Here is a 15,748-nt window from a genome sequence, read left to right on the forward strand (position 1 = left end):
ACCTAAACATAAAACCTCAAATTATAAGAACCTTAGAAAATGCAGGAGACACCCTTATGGAAATTGGAACTGGCAACCAATTCCTGACCAAAAAAACCCCAAGTTCCCATGCCATAAGAGGTAAGATAGACAAGTGGGACCTCATCAAACTGACAAGCTTCTGAAAAGTCAAAGAAACCATTGAGACAGCAGGAGACAGCCCACAGAATGGGAAAAAATATTTGCCAACTGCATGTCTGACAAGGGCCTAACATCTAGGATCTACAAGGAATTTCAAATGTGCTGAAAAGAAAAAAAAAAACAGCCCCATCACAAGGTAGGCAAAAGATAGAAATAGATACTTCTCAAAAGAAGACATACAAGCAACCAGACTGATACATGAAAACATGCTCAGCCTTACTAGTCATCAAAAAAAAATGCAAATTAAAACTACACTGAGATACTACCTAACTTCAGTCAGGTCAGCCATCATCAATAACTAAAAAAACAACAGATGCTGGCGAAGATGTAAGGAAAAGGACGTGGGGAAAAGGGAACACTTCTACACTGTTGGTGAGAGTATAAACTAATACAACCTCTGGGGAAGTTTGGCAATTCCTAAAAGATCTAAAAATTGACCTTCCATATGACCCCACAACCCCCCTACTGGGAGTATATCTGGAGGAACTCAAATCACTCTATGAAAAAGATACCTGCACACGTATGTTTATTGCAGCACTGTTCACAATAGCAAAAACATGGAACTAACCATGCTGTCCAATGAAAGGACTGGGTAAAAAAATGTGGTACATATATACACAATGGAATACTGTGCAGCCATAAAGAAGGACAAGATTATGAACTTCACAGCAACTTGGATGGACTTAGAGTCTATAATACTGAGTGATCTTTCACAGAAACAAAGAACTGAGTATCACATGTTTTCACTCATGAGTAGACCTTGAACAATTATCGTCATACTATAAGAAAAGAACTGGCAGTAGCAGGAAACTGCTGGTGGGAGGAGATGGGGAGAGAGAAGGGGAAGGAGGCAGGATCGGCAGGATTGGGAATCTGTGGGGTGGAGGGCACGCCTCATCAACAAAGATACCTGCATAATGAACATTTATAAAACTAACTCTGAACTGTACCCCACATCTTTAAAATTAAAAACTGATCACAAAATGGAGAGCCACATAACTGGTGCAAGGCCCATAAACCCTATGAGTTCAAAACTCAAATGAAAATTGAGAGGGCATGGCAATTCAGCAAACAATATCTTCTAAAATTTATTACTAAAGATGATATACTCCATTATGTATTTTCAAATAGACTCATTTGTGAAAGAAGTCTCAAAATATAACTAGCATGGATAACATAAATACAATACTATATCTTTTAAAAATGACTTTATTTCTTAATTACTATAAAATATCCACAATGCCTCACTTAACGGGCATAATTAACACTGACCTTAGAAGCATTTATATTACATTTTGTGGTAAATTACTAAGTTTAGGCTCTTGATATAAGTAAATCTAGATACTAACTAGCTATATTATGAAAAGATTCTGAGATCTCAGAAACATAAGACACATCTTCAAAATCACATATGACAACTAAGAAATCAAACCCTAGAGTGAGTTGTGCATCAAGTAACACCTTAGATGTTCTAGGTTCTTATTAACAAATCTCTCCTTGACGTGAACACATTCTTACCACGTAACATCAGATTTTGCTAACTAACTGGGATTAACTTTTACATGTCCGTCTGTGTTTACTCTGTGCCCTTCCCATAAACACATTTCACGTTAAAGTAAAATTCATTCTGTATATCACTGGCTCTTATTTTCACAGCTGCACACTCCTCGAACAATTAATAATTTCCTAGAACTAAATTAATTTAATTTGCTTTAAATTTGAAGGCAAGGACATTTGCTGAGCAATAAGATAATTGAGGATAACATGATGATGATAGTTCTCTCTAGGGAAATTAGAAGAGTCGCAGCATGAACTCAATAGACTCCCCAGAGAGAAAATTATGCCCTGATAATTCCTAGAGGTATTGCTATCAATGATCTAATATACAAGCCAGTATTAATTACAATATTTAAACCATTAATAAAGTTTTCATTGTTATTGCAAATTCAACTCTTACTGGGGATTTTCATGTACCATTCACTTAAATGAATAGATTGCTTCATATTTTATATTGATTATGTTTGAATTTCTCCAAACTTTAAAAGTAACAAACTATAAAATGCCTTTCAACTTTACTTAGCAATAAAGTTATGCTATGATCTTTTGTCTTTAAAAATTTGTTATTCACTCCAAATTACTCAAGTCAAAATATCCTTTCTTACAATATCTAACACAATTCTATAATACATTATTCTCTACACACCTCACTGGAAACCAAAACAAATAAACCAAAAACACCACATGTGCTAAAAAGGCCTAATTATTTATGCTTCTTTCCATTTGAAAAATTATTTCCCTAAAATTTCTTTAACTAGTTCAAAAGTAATCTATTCCTAAAGATTCCTAAGTGTCAAAGACTTACATCAGTTTTAACAGTATTTTACTAGTCATTATAACTGGCTTTTATCAAAGAAAGAAAGAAATTTACTAGAGTGTAAGAAAACATGAAAGACTAAATATAACCATTATCTAATTAAGCAATTATATGATTCTGTTATTTGTAGCATTTAATTATTATTACCCAGAACAATAATTGCTACATCCAAATGATGTAATCAAAAACACTGATTATCTTTCCTAAGCTATCATGAATAGAGTAACTAAGTAATAACAAAGTATTTCCCGTCTTCTCCACTTCCCCATGAGTACCACCAGCTACACATGGTAAAATTAGATTTATAGAGAAAAGTCCTCTTACTAAGAGATGTAGAGATGGGGAGAGAGAGAGAGAGAGAGAGAGGCAGAAACAAAAATTAGTTAAAAATTTCATTTATCCCACCAATATTACTAAGGACATATAACACAGAGACAATAAAAAGATAATAAATACATGATAATATCTAATATTCTGCATATTTCAGTACTATGCAGAGAAATAATATCAGGTGATATGACAGAAAATGAGTGGATGGTTATTTTAGATTGGTAACTTAGCGATACTCTTGCTGAGGATGTAACATTTACACTGAGAACAAAAGATAAGAAGGAAAGGAACAAGTATAGCAGAAAGAACAGCTGGAGAAAATGTCTTAAGGAAGAAATAAGCTTGATGTGTTCAAGGACCAGCAGGAAGGACACTGTGGCTGTAGTATGGTGAGTAAGGGGGACTGTGGTTAGAAATGAGGCTGAAGAGGTAAGCATTGACAAAAATCACATAGTGTTCTGACAACAAGAGTAAGGAGTTTGGGTTTTAAGCAGGGGAGCACTACACTGTTTTATTTTACAAAAACATCCCATGACGCTGTGTGGAGAATTGAGAAAGAGAATGAGTAGAGCAAGAGTGGAAGCAGGGAGACTGAAGAGAAGGTAAAGGATGCGGTCTGAAGAGTTACAGCAAGACAGTAGGAGTTAGGATATAGTCTTGAGGTGGAGTCAAAAGACTTGCTGATGAACTGAATATGAGGAGTCCAGGACAGAGAGAAATCAAGGATATCTGATATTTTTGGCTTAAGTAGCTAGATGGATAGTAATGTCCTATGTTGGTATAAGCAAGGCTAAAGGAGAAGCAGTTTAGACAGCAGGTAGAGAATCAAAACGTAATAAAAGATATAATGTGATATAGAAAAAAGTATTGGGTAGAGAAATCTGTGAGCCAAGACAATCACTGGCAGCATGTTATCACTCATCATCATCTTCATCATCACAAACATTGAATAAGAGCTACTTGTGTTCCAAAAACCATGAAAGCTCCATGACAACTCTTTGAAGGAAAAACTATTATTCTTCTCATTTATTGATTTAAAAAACCTGAGGCTTAAGATGTTAAATAACTTGCTGTCCATTATGTAGCCAGGAAGTGGGGGACCAAGAATTTATCAGGCAACTTGACTTCAGCGCTTATGCTCTACGTCATCAGGCTAAACAGTGTCCTTCTGTTTCCTTCCTCAACATATTCCTCCCCATAAATACTGGTGCTGCACAGGTGTTATCCTCAGTCTTTTTTTCTCACTTTGCTCATTCACTCCAGACGATTTGATTTACTGTCCCATCTCCACCATTTATCGGTTCTGAAAGTTACATGAATTCCAAGTACTCCCATCACCCCTAATGCACACCCTATCATACCTCTACTAGAAACTACTTCCCCACTATTCCCTGTACTCCTATACTGAATGGGATTTAGTGAAGAATAAAAACCGTATATTTATTCGATATAAAATGTGACTGAAAAAAGAAATACCAAACTTCCTAAATTTGAGAAGTATTTGTTTTATGAATAGTTACTAAGAAAACTATGTGAAACATAAGCATACTTATAAGACAAGATCATAATATTTACAAAAATACCACTTACTCCTAACAAATAGATTAGAATACATACATATATTCACTGTTGCCCTTCTAGTCAGCTATGACGGGAAGCTATGGTCTTACTCCAGGAAGGCTTCTACTACTGAAAATATGTCTGAAACCCCTTCTTTAAAATGGTAATCAGAGCTAGTTTGTGAATCATACAAAAATTATTGATCTTATTTAAGAATATGCTCATTTTGGTTAAAAAAAATACTAAATCTATATACATTATTCACTAAGTAAATACTTTGAGCCACAGGATTTTGGAATATTTCCAAATATCAAATTCACCTTCAAAAATAGACTGATTTCATCATTGTGATGATTAAAATTATGTTTCAAGCTTTAAACTCAGTTCCAAATAAAGTTGGAAAACCAGTTTGATTAATGTCAGCTTCATCTTTGCTCACATCATTCTGAATAGACCAAACAAATTTCCAAGAGAGCAGGCAAGAAAATCCTTATTGTGTTCTCATTCTTTTCAAAATCGTGTAAATTTCTCAAGGTATTTCCTTTAAAATATGAGGAACTTATACTCCTAAATGTATAAGTGTGAACAATCAATCTAAATATACAGATAATTCAAATACACTTTAAACATCTTGCAATCACTTCTCAACTGAACAGCTAACTCTAAATAACTGAAATCTACATAATATAATATAGTCAAGACCACATAACAACATTTTAATCAACCAGGACCGCATCCAGACAGCCACTTGTAAGATTAGAACAGCCTATTTTTATTGTATCTATTCTGTGTTTAGATACATAAATACCATTGTGTTACAAATACATAGGGTATTCAGTACAGTAACATGCAGTTCAGGTTTATAGACTAGAAGCAATAGGTTGTGCTTTATAGCCTAGGTACATAGTAGGCTACACCATCGAGGTTTGTGTAACTACACTCTGTATTGTTCACACAATGAAAAATTGCCCAACTACACATTTCTCAGAACAAATTCCCTTCATTAAACAGCTTGTGACTGCACAGTTAGACTGATCAATATTTAGCTGAAAAGCTATTAATTAAATTAACTTCCAATTATAGATTAATTACTTATTCAACAAGCATTTGTTGATTAACCACTATCTAGTATTCATTGATATAAAATATGATATACAGAAGTGAACAATGTACTACTGGTACAGCATATTATTTTGTAGAAGCATGCTAGTGTAAGAAAGCATTCATAATCATTATTTTACTCAGAGTAATCTTTTTATTGTCTTCCAAGCTATATATTTCCTCTACTATAATATTTCTCTATCACAAAACCACTTTTATAGGTAATATACATTAAAACGAGCCTTTATGCTCATTATGTTCCACCTGAAACCATCATCTCACCGCCTTAGATTTGAAGATTAAAGAAAGTATCATATAGACAAGATATAGCTGAATCTGAGTCTAAAATAGGGAAGAGCAAAATGCAGCAGAAGTAGAAGACCAGATGACGTAGATCTTTAAATCACATAAAGAACTGTAGAATTCATATTAAAAGACATTAAGAAGCCAGAAGAAATAAAAAGGAGAAGAAAGTAATAAAAATGTATACTTCAGTACTATTACTCTTGCAGCAATGAGGAGAATAGAACTGAAATGGTAAAATGAGAGATAAGGAGATCGGTTCCAAAACTGCTAAATTAATTCAGGCACAAGGTGGCAATAATCTAATTCAGAAGAGTTACAATCAGGATGCAGAGAATTAGTAGATTCATTAGCTATTCAGAGGGTTAAATCAAGAAATCATGAAAACTGTCTAAACATGAAGCATGAGATTCCCTTGTTTCTAGCTGGGGCAACCAGGTAAGTAATAATCACAAGCAAAAGTGAAACCTTGAACACGATATAAAACATATCATCTTGAAAACTAAAAATTTGAGGCACCTGTAAAAAATATCAAGAGTCATGGTAATTGAAGAGACAAGACAGTTCAAGAACATATGAGAAGCTTTATCTGTGAATGCTAAAAAAATAACTACTGACTTAGAGTCAGACAGACCTGGGTCAAATCCCAGTTTCACCACTTACTAGTTATGCGAACATGGGTGAGTTAGTTAATTAGTCTGAGCTCCAGACTCCTCATCTGTAATGTGTGAAAAATGCCTTATATGGCTTCTGTTAGGATTAAATGAGGCAGTGTATTTGAAATGCCAAGTACATGGGTAGGTGTATTGTAAGAATTCAATAATCAGCTGGTACTGGTAGTAGCAGCAGTACTACTATCCAGGATGAACTGGGTGGTCAAGTTTTCAACTAACATGGGTATAATGAGGAGGTCAAAAGATAACAGCATTAAGTAAAGGAAAAGTCCTAGTTAAGTAGCATAAGCCTCAAAGATGAGGTACCCTACCTTCTTACACTTACAAAAAAAAAAAAGAGAGAGAAGTAGTGGTCTAGAAGAGGCATTGTGAATGGAGAAAGTTATTGTTCCTACCTCCTGATCCTGTGGCATGTGATTATAGGAGAAAAAGTGACCTCCATCTGAGATTACAGGAAAAACAGTGTCCTGGGGTAAAGAGGCATGGTCTACTTAAAACGAAAAGGTGTGTATATGGAGGAGAGTAGTTCAATAAGAAATGGAGAATGCAGGTGATTACATGGATAATGGAAGAGAAATTCTGCAGATATTTATCTATTTTAATATTCATTTATAAGATAGGGCTTAAAAAGAAAGAGAATGGGTTGATTTGAAACCAAGTTTGTATTTATTCAACAAATATTTATTGAATGCTTATTATGTGTACCATTCTGGGACTAAGGATAATGCTTATACCCAAACAGAAGAAAAGCAATAAACAAAATAAAAAGTTTGGGAAAAATACAGCAGGGAAGGCACACTTGGTGGATGGGAAGAATTCATTCAATGAATGATCAAAGAAGTTAATATTTAAATATATATTTGAAGAAGATGAGTGAGTGAGCCAATGGGAAACTACTGGAAGACTTTAAACAGATTATGAGTTGACTGAAAGTTTATGAGTCAGTGACCCTTTGGGAATAGACAGAAGGGGAAGGGGACAAGGGGGGAAGCAAAGAGATCAATTATGAAGCTAGATAGGTGAAAAATTAAAGTAGTTTTGACCAGAGTGGTAGCAGTGGAGTAAAGAAGTGTTCTAAATTCTAAATATATTTTAAAGACAGAGCCTATGGTATTTGCTAACATTAACTATCAGATGAGAGAAATAGGAAGTCAGGAACGGCTCTAAGAGTTTTAGCTCCAGTATGTGGAAGGATGGACTTGCCACTAACTGAGACACTAACTGAGACAAAGAAGACTATGAGTCTTCAGTTTGGAGGTAAATATTTAGAGTTCAGTTTTTGACACATTATAGTTAAAATATGCAAATAAATTGGATGTATGAGTTTGGAATTCAGGGCAGAGGTCCAGGTTGAAATATAAATTTGAGTCACCAGCACAGAATCATGAGACTGGAAGAGATTACCAAGGAAGGGATAAAGAGGCCTAGGAACTGAGCCCTGGGGTGCTCCATTGTTAAGAGATGTAGAAGGTAACAAAAAAATCAACAAAGGAGAGATCAGTAAGACAAAAGAAAAACAAGATTCCTAGAAGCCAAGTAAAGAACAGGTTTCAAAGAAGAGAGTATAATTAACTCTTATCAAATGCAGCTGTTAAGTAAGATGAGCCTTGAGAATGGACCAGCAGATGGAGCACCATGAAGTAACCAGGAATCTTGACAAGAACAGCTAAGGGTATATAGTGAGTGAGAATGCTTCACCGGAACAGATTTCAGAGAGAAAGGAGAAATGGGAGACAGAACTACAGATAAATCTTTCTGGAAATTTTGCTGTAAAGGGGAGGAGAGAAATATGTTAACAGCTGAAAAGAAGAGACTTAAAAGACTGCTTAAGAGTTTTTAAACTGTGTTTAGTTTTGATATTTAGATGGGAAAAATAACAGCATAGTAGTATTGGCCCTGTATAATGGTCCATAAATTGAATAGGGGATGCAGATGAGATGCACATGGGAGGGTGGGCCTTTAAAAGCAGAGTGGATAATTCATCTGATACAACAGAAAAGGCAGACTGCATGAGTTCAGATGCTGAGAGGAGGCTATCCATGGCAGAAGTCTGCAAAAGTTCTCAGCTTTTTCAGTGAAACAGGAAGCAAGGGAACCAGATAAGAGTGAGGATAAGGGAAGGTATGTTGGGGGTTTGAGAAGAGAAACGATATGAAGTAGGAGAGTAGGGAGTGAGGTGAGTAGGGAGTGAATGGATCAAGGATATGACTGCTAAGCAATAGTAGACTTTACTTGGGTTTCACAGTCACAAATTTAAACTATGGCAAGAGTCTTTCATTTCTCAAAACAACTACTGGTTATTCTCCTGTACCAACAATAAGTTATTCAGTGAAATAAACTATTACTAGACATATATAACATCTCAATTTCTGGAAAGACTTTCAAAAATAGAAACACTCTACTCAATGCCATATGACAAATACTTTGGCAAAATCAATTTATCAAAAGAAGCAAGTCAAACGACTTTTATTTAATCAAGAAAGTAACTCTAGAAGATAAGAGAGAGAAGAAGGTAACATAGTTATTGTGACGAAAAACTTTACCCACTCAATAGTCCACTAGAAGCTACCTTCATCCTGGCCCACAATGAACCCTCATTATGACCCAGAACATGCTACCCAAGGTAAATTTCACCTCATCTTTTCACACTCACTTCACAGAGATGAAAAGTCATAAATGGATTGCAGTTTGCACTGCCATAAAGTTGACCTTACTGGTTGAGTAGGAAGACTCTAAGACATACTTTCCATGCTGTAAAAATAAGGAATGTCTATTTTTCTAGCTGTATATCTGGGTGAGATGCTTTTCTTATTTCACAGGTAGCCAAAGTATTACACTATGTTCAAATTTACAAAAAAAAAAAAAAAAAAAGCACAACTTAGGACTCTGATTATTTTACAACTAAAATTAGTCCTCCTCCTAATGATTCCCAGAAATTCTTAGAATTCTGTCCTGATTATAATTTTTTATAGTTAACTTTATGATTAAAAAGTGAATGTACTATATACTCTCTACACCCAGTAACCATAAATCATAAATCAAAAAAAGTTGGTTGCAAACTTCCTTTGTTTAAAATTAGTCTTAAAGTGTAAAAATTTTACTATTTCTGTCACCACCTTCTATATAGTCTGAAGTTAAAAAAAAAAAAAAAGTTAAATCTATTGTTTCACATACAAGAGTTCAAAGGCAATGAAAATATATAAAACAAGAATCTAATCAACATACCCTTTCAGTATCTTCTAGACTTGAGTGGAAGGATTCGAGGAAAGAGAAGAGAAAGGAAGGAAGGGAGAGAAAGAAGGAGAGAGAAGAAAGCTGATAGAAAATCATTTCTCTTAAGTTCGAAAAACATTAATAAAGATACAAAAATATCACATTACAAACTTTAACAAAAAGGGGAACCTATACTCTTTTAAAAATGAGACCACATAATTATGCATTATAGGGTTGGAGTATTCATCTTGAAACAAGAAAAAGAAAGGATATGCCAAGAATATACATCACTTATCATTATAACATGGAATTGGCTGACTTCTTTATCTTCTGTTTATGCCCAGTCTTATATTATTAGCATTTTAAAGCGAAAGAAGTCACTGGGCTAACCGTGTGTTGCCATATCACCCCCATTACTCAGAACAATGGTCTGGAAGAAAACAAAAAAAGTTTGTCAATCCCAAACAGAGGGTGTACCTTAAACAAGGACCCCTAAAATAATGCTGAGACCAGTAACATTTTTCAAAAACTTAATAAGCAATAACGCCTATAAGCTCCCGTCAGGTAACCTTCCTTCACTGCCTCACACCATCAGTGTGAACACAGAAAAGGGGGGAAAAAAATACTTCTCCCTTCCCCCACCTGACACAAGGCAGCTAGAACCTGGGATGACACTTGCCTATTTCCAACAGGGAAAAAGGTCCACCCATATAGGAGCAGCAGCAGGAGGTACAAACAAAGGAACAGTGTGAAAAGAAATGCAGAACCACTTCTATAATTTTGAAATTTATGTTGTGTGGCAGCCCGGTGTCTCACAGGAAACAGTAACTTTCATTTTTGCCTCCTACTGACACCCCGACCTTTCCTGGTTGGTGAGTCACTAGGAAGCAAAAAATGAAAGTGCTTATTTTTTTCCCCTTTGAAACACAGGGTTGTTCAAAACTGTGAATCTCAAAATTATAGTATGAACCACCTAATTTTTAGAGGTGTTCTTGTATTGTCTTTGCTACAAAAAACATAATATAAAACAATAGTCTATATGCACGTGTGTAAAATGGTCACCAAGATGTCTGCATTTAATAGACAGAAACTGTTTATTATAATCTTGATAATATAATTTATGACCATCACACAAAATAAAGACAGTAGATTTATAAAAATAATCTTCTTGAAATTTCAATACTGGCCATAAAGAGTCTCTTTATTCAATACAAATAATTCAGATAGGTATAACAAACAAAAGCAATGTAAAAGTGCAATTAAGTAAAAGGTTAATTTAAACATGTTAGTTTTAAGGAATCCCTGGTTGGTTTCAAGTCTATATTCTTATTGAGCCTCTGCTATAGTGAAAAACTAAAGTACCACAGGGTATCCAAGGCAGTCCTTACCTTCAGGGAGATTTTAATCTAATAAGAGAGATAAGGAAAATGCCCTATAAAAATGACACCAGGCCAGGTATGGTGGCACACACCTGTAATTCCAACACTTTGGGAGGCTGAGACAAGAGGACTATCTGAGCCCAGGGGTTTGAGACCAGCCTGGGCAACTTGGCAAAACCTCATCTCTTCAATAAATCAAAAAATTAGCCAGGCATGGCAGTGTGCACCTGTAGTTCTCGCTACTTGGAAGGCTGAAGTGAAAGGATCACCTGAGTCCAGCAGGTTGAGGCTGTGGTAGCCATAAGTGAGCCTAGGTGACAGAGTGAGACTCTGACTCAAAAAAAAAAAAAAAAAAAGACACCAAATTATCTGAAAAACCAGAAAAGAGGTGCAAAGAAGACATCATTGAGATTCCAAGGAAAGATACTGCATTCAGAGTCTTCAGGTAGAGATGGCATTTTAGATGGTCCTTGAAGAATGGGCAGGATTTCAAAAGTTGGAGAGAAAATGGAAGGTGCAAAATGAGCAAAGTTACAGAAGCAGAAAAGATAGGTTTCTATAGACAGTTATTCTCTAAACAATGCTTCTGGGAGAAGTCAATAGATGCACTTTAAAAAAAAGTATTCCATAAATGAGTAAGTCTGGGAAACATTCAAAGTCACAACATACATTAATATAGGAAAGGCTCTGAGATAGTACTGCAATAAAGTAATTCTTTATTCGCTCTGAGATAGTACGGCCATAAAGTAATTCTTTATTCCAAGTCTCCCAAGCCTATCTGACTATAGAACTCATTTGAAAGAGCATCTATCAGTTCCCACAAACATTTCAGAAATACCATCCAAGCAAAATTGGGACGACAAGGCTAGCAGAGCATATTTGAAACATATTGTCAAACACCAAGCAGAGAAATGCAGTCTTTATGAACAATAGAAATGACGTAGTGCCCTTACATACGGCAGTATTTGCTATTTTAAACATATGATTATACGTTGAACTTTATAACAATGATTTATAATGAATGCAGAATGCTAAATGAATTTCAGTAACGTGAACTTTTTTTTTAATTTTTATTTTGAAATTGTGGGGCACAATTCAGGGTTAGGTATACAAATGTTCATTGTGCAAGTACCCTTATTGATGAGGTGCATTTTTTACTAAACCATTCTTCTTACTTCATTTTATGTTACAAAAAACAAGCAGCCACATAACAGAAAAAAATATACTACGAGTGAGAGAGAGAGAGAGAGAGAGAGAGAGAAAGTAACAGTAATGGAAGGAAGTTACGGCAAGATCAGCCCACAAAAGGGGGGCCATGTACAAAATGTACAGGTACTCCCAAACCTGGGCATGGCCTTACCTTTACTTTTTGTCCTCTCCTTCAACCTAATATGAACCCTTATAGGCTGTAGGTCATTCAAATAAAGTCACCCTTTTGTTTTCATGTTTGTACATAAAAACTAAGCATTATCAAACAAAATTTAAAACCAAGAATTATACCAAAATATCAAATTTTGACCCATAAACATGTACAACTACAGTGTGTCAATTGAAAAATAAAAATATATATTATACATAATTACACTTAAAATGTGTACTAATTACACCTGACGTCAATTACACATAAAAACCAAAAATAAAGCAAAACAAAATTGAAAAACAAAACCAAAAACAATTCTAACTAAAACTTAGAAATCCATAATTAGCATTTTTTTGGTTACCTGATTGCCTAAAGGAATTTTAAATGTACTGCTTCCTTACTTACACATATTTAATATAGGCAATATAGTCTTCTGCCCACCCTAATTAGAATAAATTACCTGTGGCTGGAATTGTGGAACAGGTGGTCCTTGCATTCCTTGTGATTGCTCATCCATTGTCTGAAGCAACAGGACCTTTAGAACTCTGCAAAAAATGTACAATTTAAATGTAAATAATGCTATCATTACTAATTCATGTCATTCATTGTATGTCTGACACATGAATTCAAGTCTAAAGATTTACTTGATGCCTCAAAGTTATTAAGATATCCCACACTCTTACTTTTGTTATTTGCTAAATCCTAGCTCTGTTTAGCTCACACAAAAACTAGTCACTATCTCAGCCATTTCCACTTCTCCAAAGTAGCACTGTGTACTTAAAAAATCCTATTTCCCTGATGAAATTCCCTCTTCTTCATTCTGCCTTGTAGATCAGATACTTCCCTTTATTCTTCCCAGTATGAAAGATAAATACCATGGTAAATTCCCTATAATTACGCTCAATATTTTACTCCTTAAAATGCACCTTATCTTCATATTTTAAAAATGTGAGAACTTTTATTTTTTTATCTAACTGTAATGTTTATTGTGATTTTTTTAGGTTTACACTTAAAAAGCTAGTCCTCATATGGGAGAGATTACTATTTTATGCATACTTTTTAAAAGCATTCATCCATTAATTCAGCAAACATAGGCTGAAGAGCAATTATATGCCAGTCATCACACAAGACCCAAAAATTAAAATATAAATGAGACATAATTCTTGGAACGACACCAGAAACTACAGTACAGACTCTTCAACACCAAGTGTTTTTAGGTTCTTTATAAATGTTCTTTTATGACTAAAATCTATGACTCAAAAAACTAGAGTGCTTTTTAATAGGATTAACTAAAACACATTTTTACTTCAACGTACTCTTTTTTTTTTTTCTTTTGAATATGCGGGGTACAACTCAGGTTTAGGTATACAAATGTTCATTATGCAGGTACCCTTGTTGATGAACTTGTGCCCTCTCCCTCCCTTGGTAGTTTCCCACTGCTGCCAATCCCTTTCTTATAGTATTATGATAGTTGTTCAAGGTCTGCTAATGAGTAAGAACATGTGATACTTGGCTCTTTGTTTATGTGATAGATCACCAGTATTATAAACTCTAAGTCCACCCAAGTTGCTGCAAAGTTCATAATTTTGTCCTTCTTTATGGCTGCATAATATTCCATCATGTATATGTACCACATTTTTTTTCAATGTACTCTTTAAAAAGCAATAAAAATAGTCTGGACATGGTTCATTTGTATTACAAATATCTTCTTCTACCCTGCGACTTGCCTTTTTAAAATTTCCCCAATGGTATATTTCAATTAGCTAATAACAGAAATTCATAATTTTAAATGAAGTCTAAGTAATCAATCTTTGTAATGCTAAGTAATGCTTTGTGTACTATTTATGAATTATTTCTCTGCTCTATGTGGCCATATATGTTTCTAATGTAAGCTTTAATTTTTTATCTTCCATATTTGTTCTACAATCCTACTGGAACTAAATTTTTTGTATAAGGCAAAATCACTATTTGTTTTTCCTTATGGATATTCAATTGACCTCAAATAATATACCAAAAAATGATCCTTTACCATACTGCACTGCTGCTTTGTCAAATATCAGGTGACTGTGTGTTGAATATCTATCTAAAATATGTATATATATGTATATATATACATATACTTCACTTTTTTCTCTGTTCCTTTGGTTGGTTTATTTATCTACACAAATTCCCATACTACCCTATGCAATACAGTATGTATATTAGTATTACTGTATATAATTACACCACTAAGATTATAGCTTTATTAGAAAGTCTTGATATCTACTTAATTACACATCTAATTTCCATACAAATTTTAGACTCAGTCTGCCTGTTTCTGTTTAAAAAAAAGACTTGGGATTTTGTTTGGGATTACATTGACTCTATAGATCGATTTGGGAGAACTAACATCTTAATATTGGGTGTTGAAACCCATGAACACAGAATATCTCATTTATTTTAAGTTTAATTTTTCAGTAATATGTTTCAGTTTCAATATAGTAGTATTTAACATTTTTTTCTAGATTATTTCCTAAGTGTTTTATGTTTTTTGATATTATTGCAAATAATGAGTTACTTCCATTTAATTTTCTGATTATTGTCAGCATATGGAAATGCAATTGATTTCAGAGAGTATAGCTCAGTGGTAGAGCATTTGACTGCAGAAATACAATTGTCCAAGTAGATGTTTTGTAGATTTTTGTCTTGTTACAGAAGTTGGAACCTCCAGTACAATGAATAGAAGTAGAGAACAGACATTCTTTTCTTGTTCCTCATCTTAGGGGAAAAGTACTCAGTCTTTTGCCATTGAGTACCATGTTAGTCATACTTTTTTTACAAATACCCAGATTTATCAGGTTGATAATTCCTTTCTATTCTTACTTTGCTGAAAGTTTTTACAAATAATATATGTTAGATTTTTGTCAAATGCTTTTCCTGTGTCTGTTGAAATGATTACATAGGTATTTTTAGTTTGTTAAAAATGTTTGATTATATTGATTCATTTTAAACTGTTAAACCAATATTCATTTCTGAGATAAACCCTACTTGATCATGATAAATAATCATTAAAAATGATTATTTTTAATATAAAATATAGTGTTGGATTCAAGGAGAGGAGGAGTGTGAAGGAGAATTCTAGTACTGTAATGAATTCAAATACCTATCAGCATGAAACCCAATATTAAAATCAGCATTTCACACTGAGTGTCCCACTGACAGTTTCACAAGATACTCCATGAAATAAAGAGTTTCTTGGTCAAAGACTTCTGTGAAATACTATTTGTTACATGAA

At 34.1% G+C, this 15,748-nt stretch overlaps 1 protein-coding gene across 1 annotated transcript in view; it reads right to left on the reverse strand.

Moving 5' to 3' along the window:
• The window catches only part of NEK7 (NIMA related kinase 7), an 88,161-nt gene extending 75,141 nt beyond the window's left edge, over window positions 1-13,020 (reverse strand). Inside the window, exon 1 of the mRNA XM_008062423.2 lies at window positions 12,935-13,020. Coding sequence (XP_008060614.1) covers window positions 12,935-12,991 — 57 coding nt within the window. The 5' untranslated portion in view covers window positions 12,992-13,020. The remainder of the gene's footprint in view (window positions 1-12,934) is intronic.
• Window positions 13,021-15,748: the final 2,728 nt, after the last annotated feature.

This window comes from Carlito syrichta, unplaced genomic scaffold (genome assembly GCF_000164805.1).
Source record: "Carlito syrichta isolate Samal-C Ts95f unplaced genomic scaffold, Tarsius_syrichta-2.0.1 Scaffold305701, whole genome shotgun sequence".
Classification (NCBI taxonomy): Eukaryota; Metazoa; Chordata; class Mammalia; order Primates; family Tarsiidae; genus Carlito; species Carlito syrichta.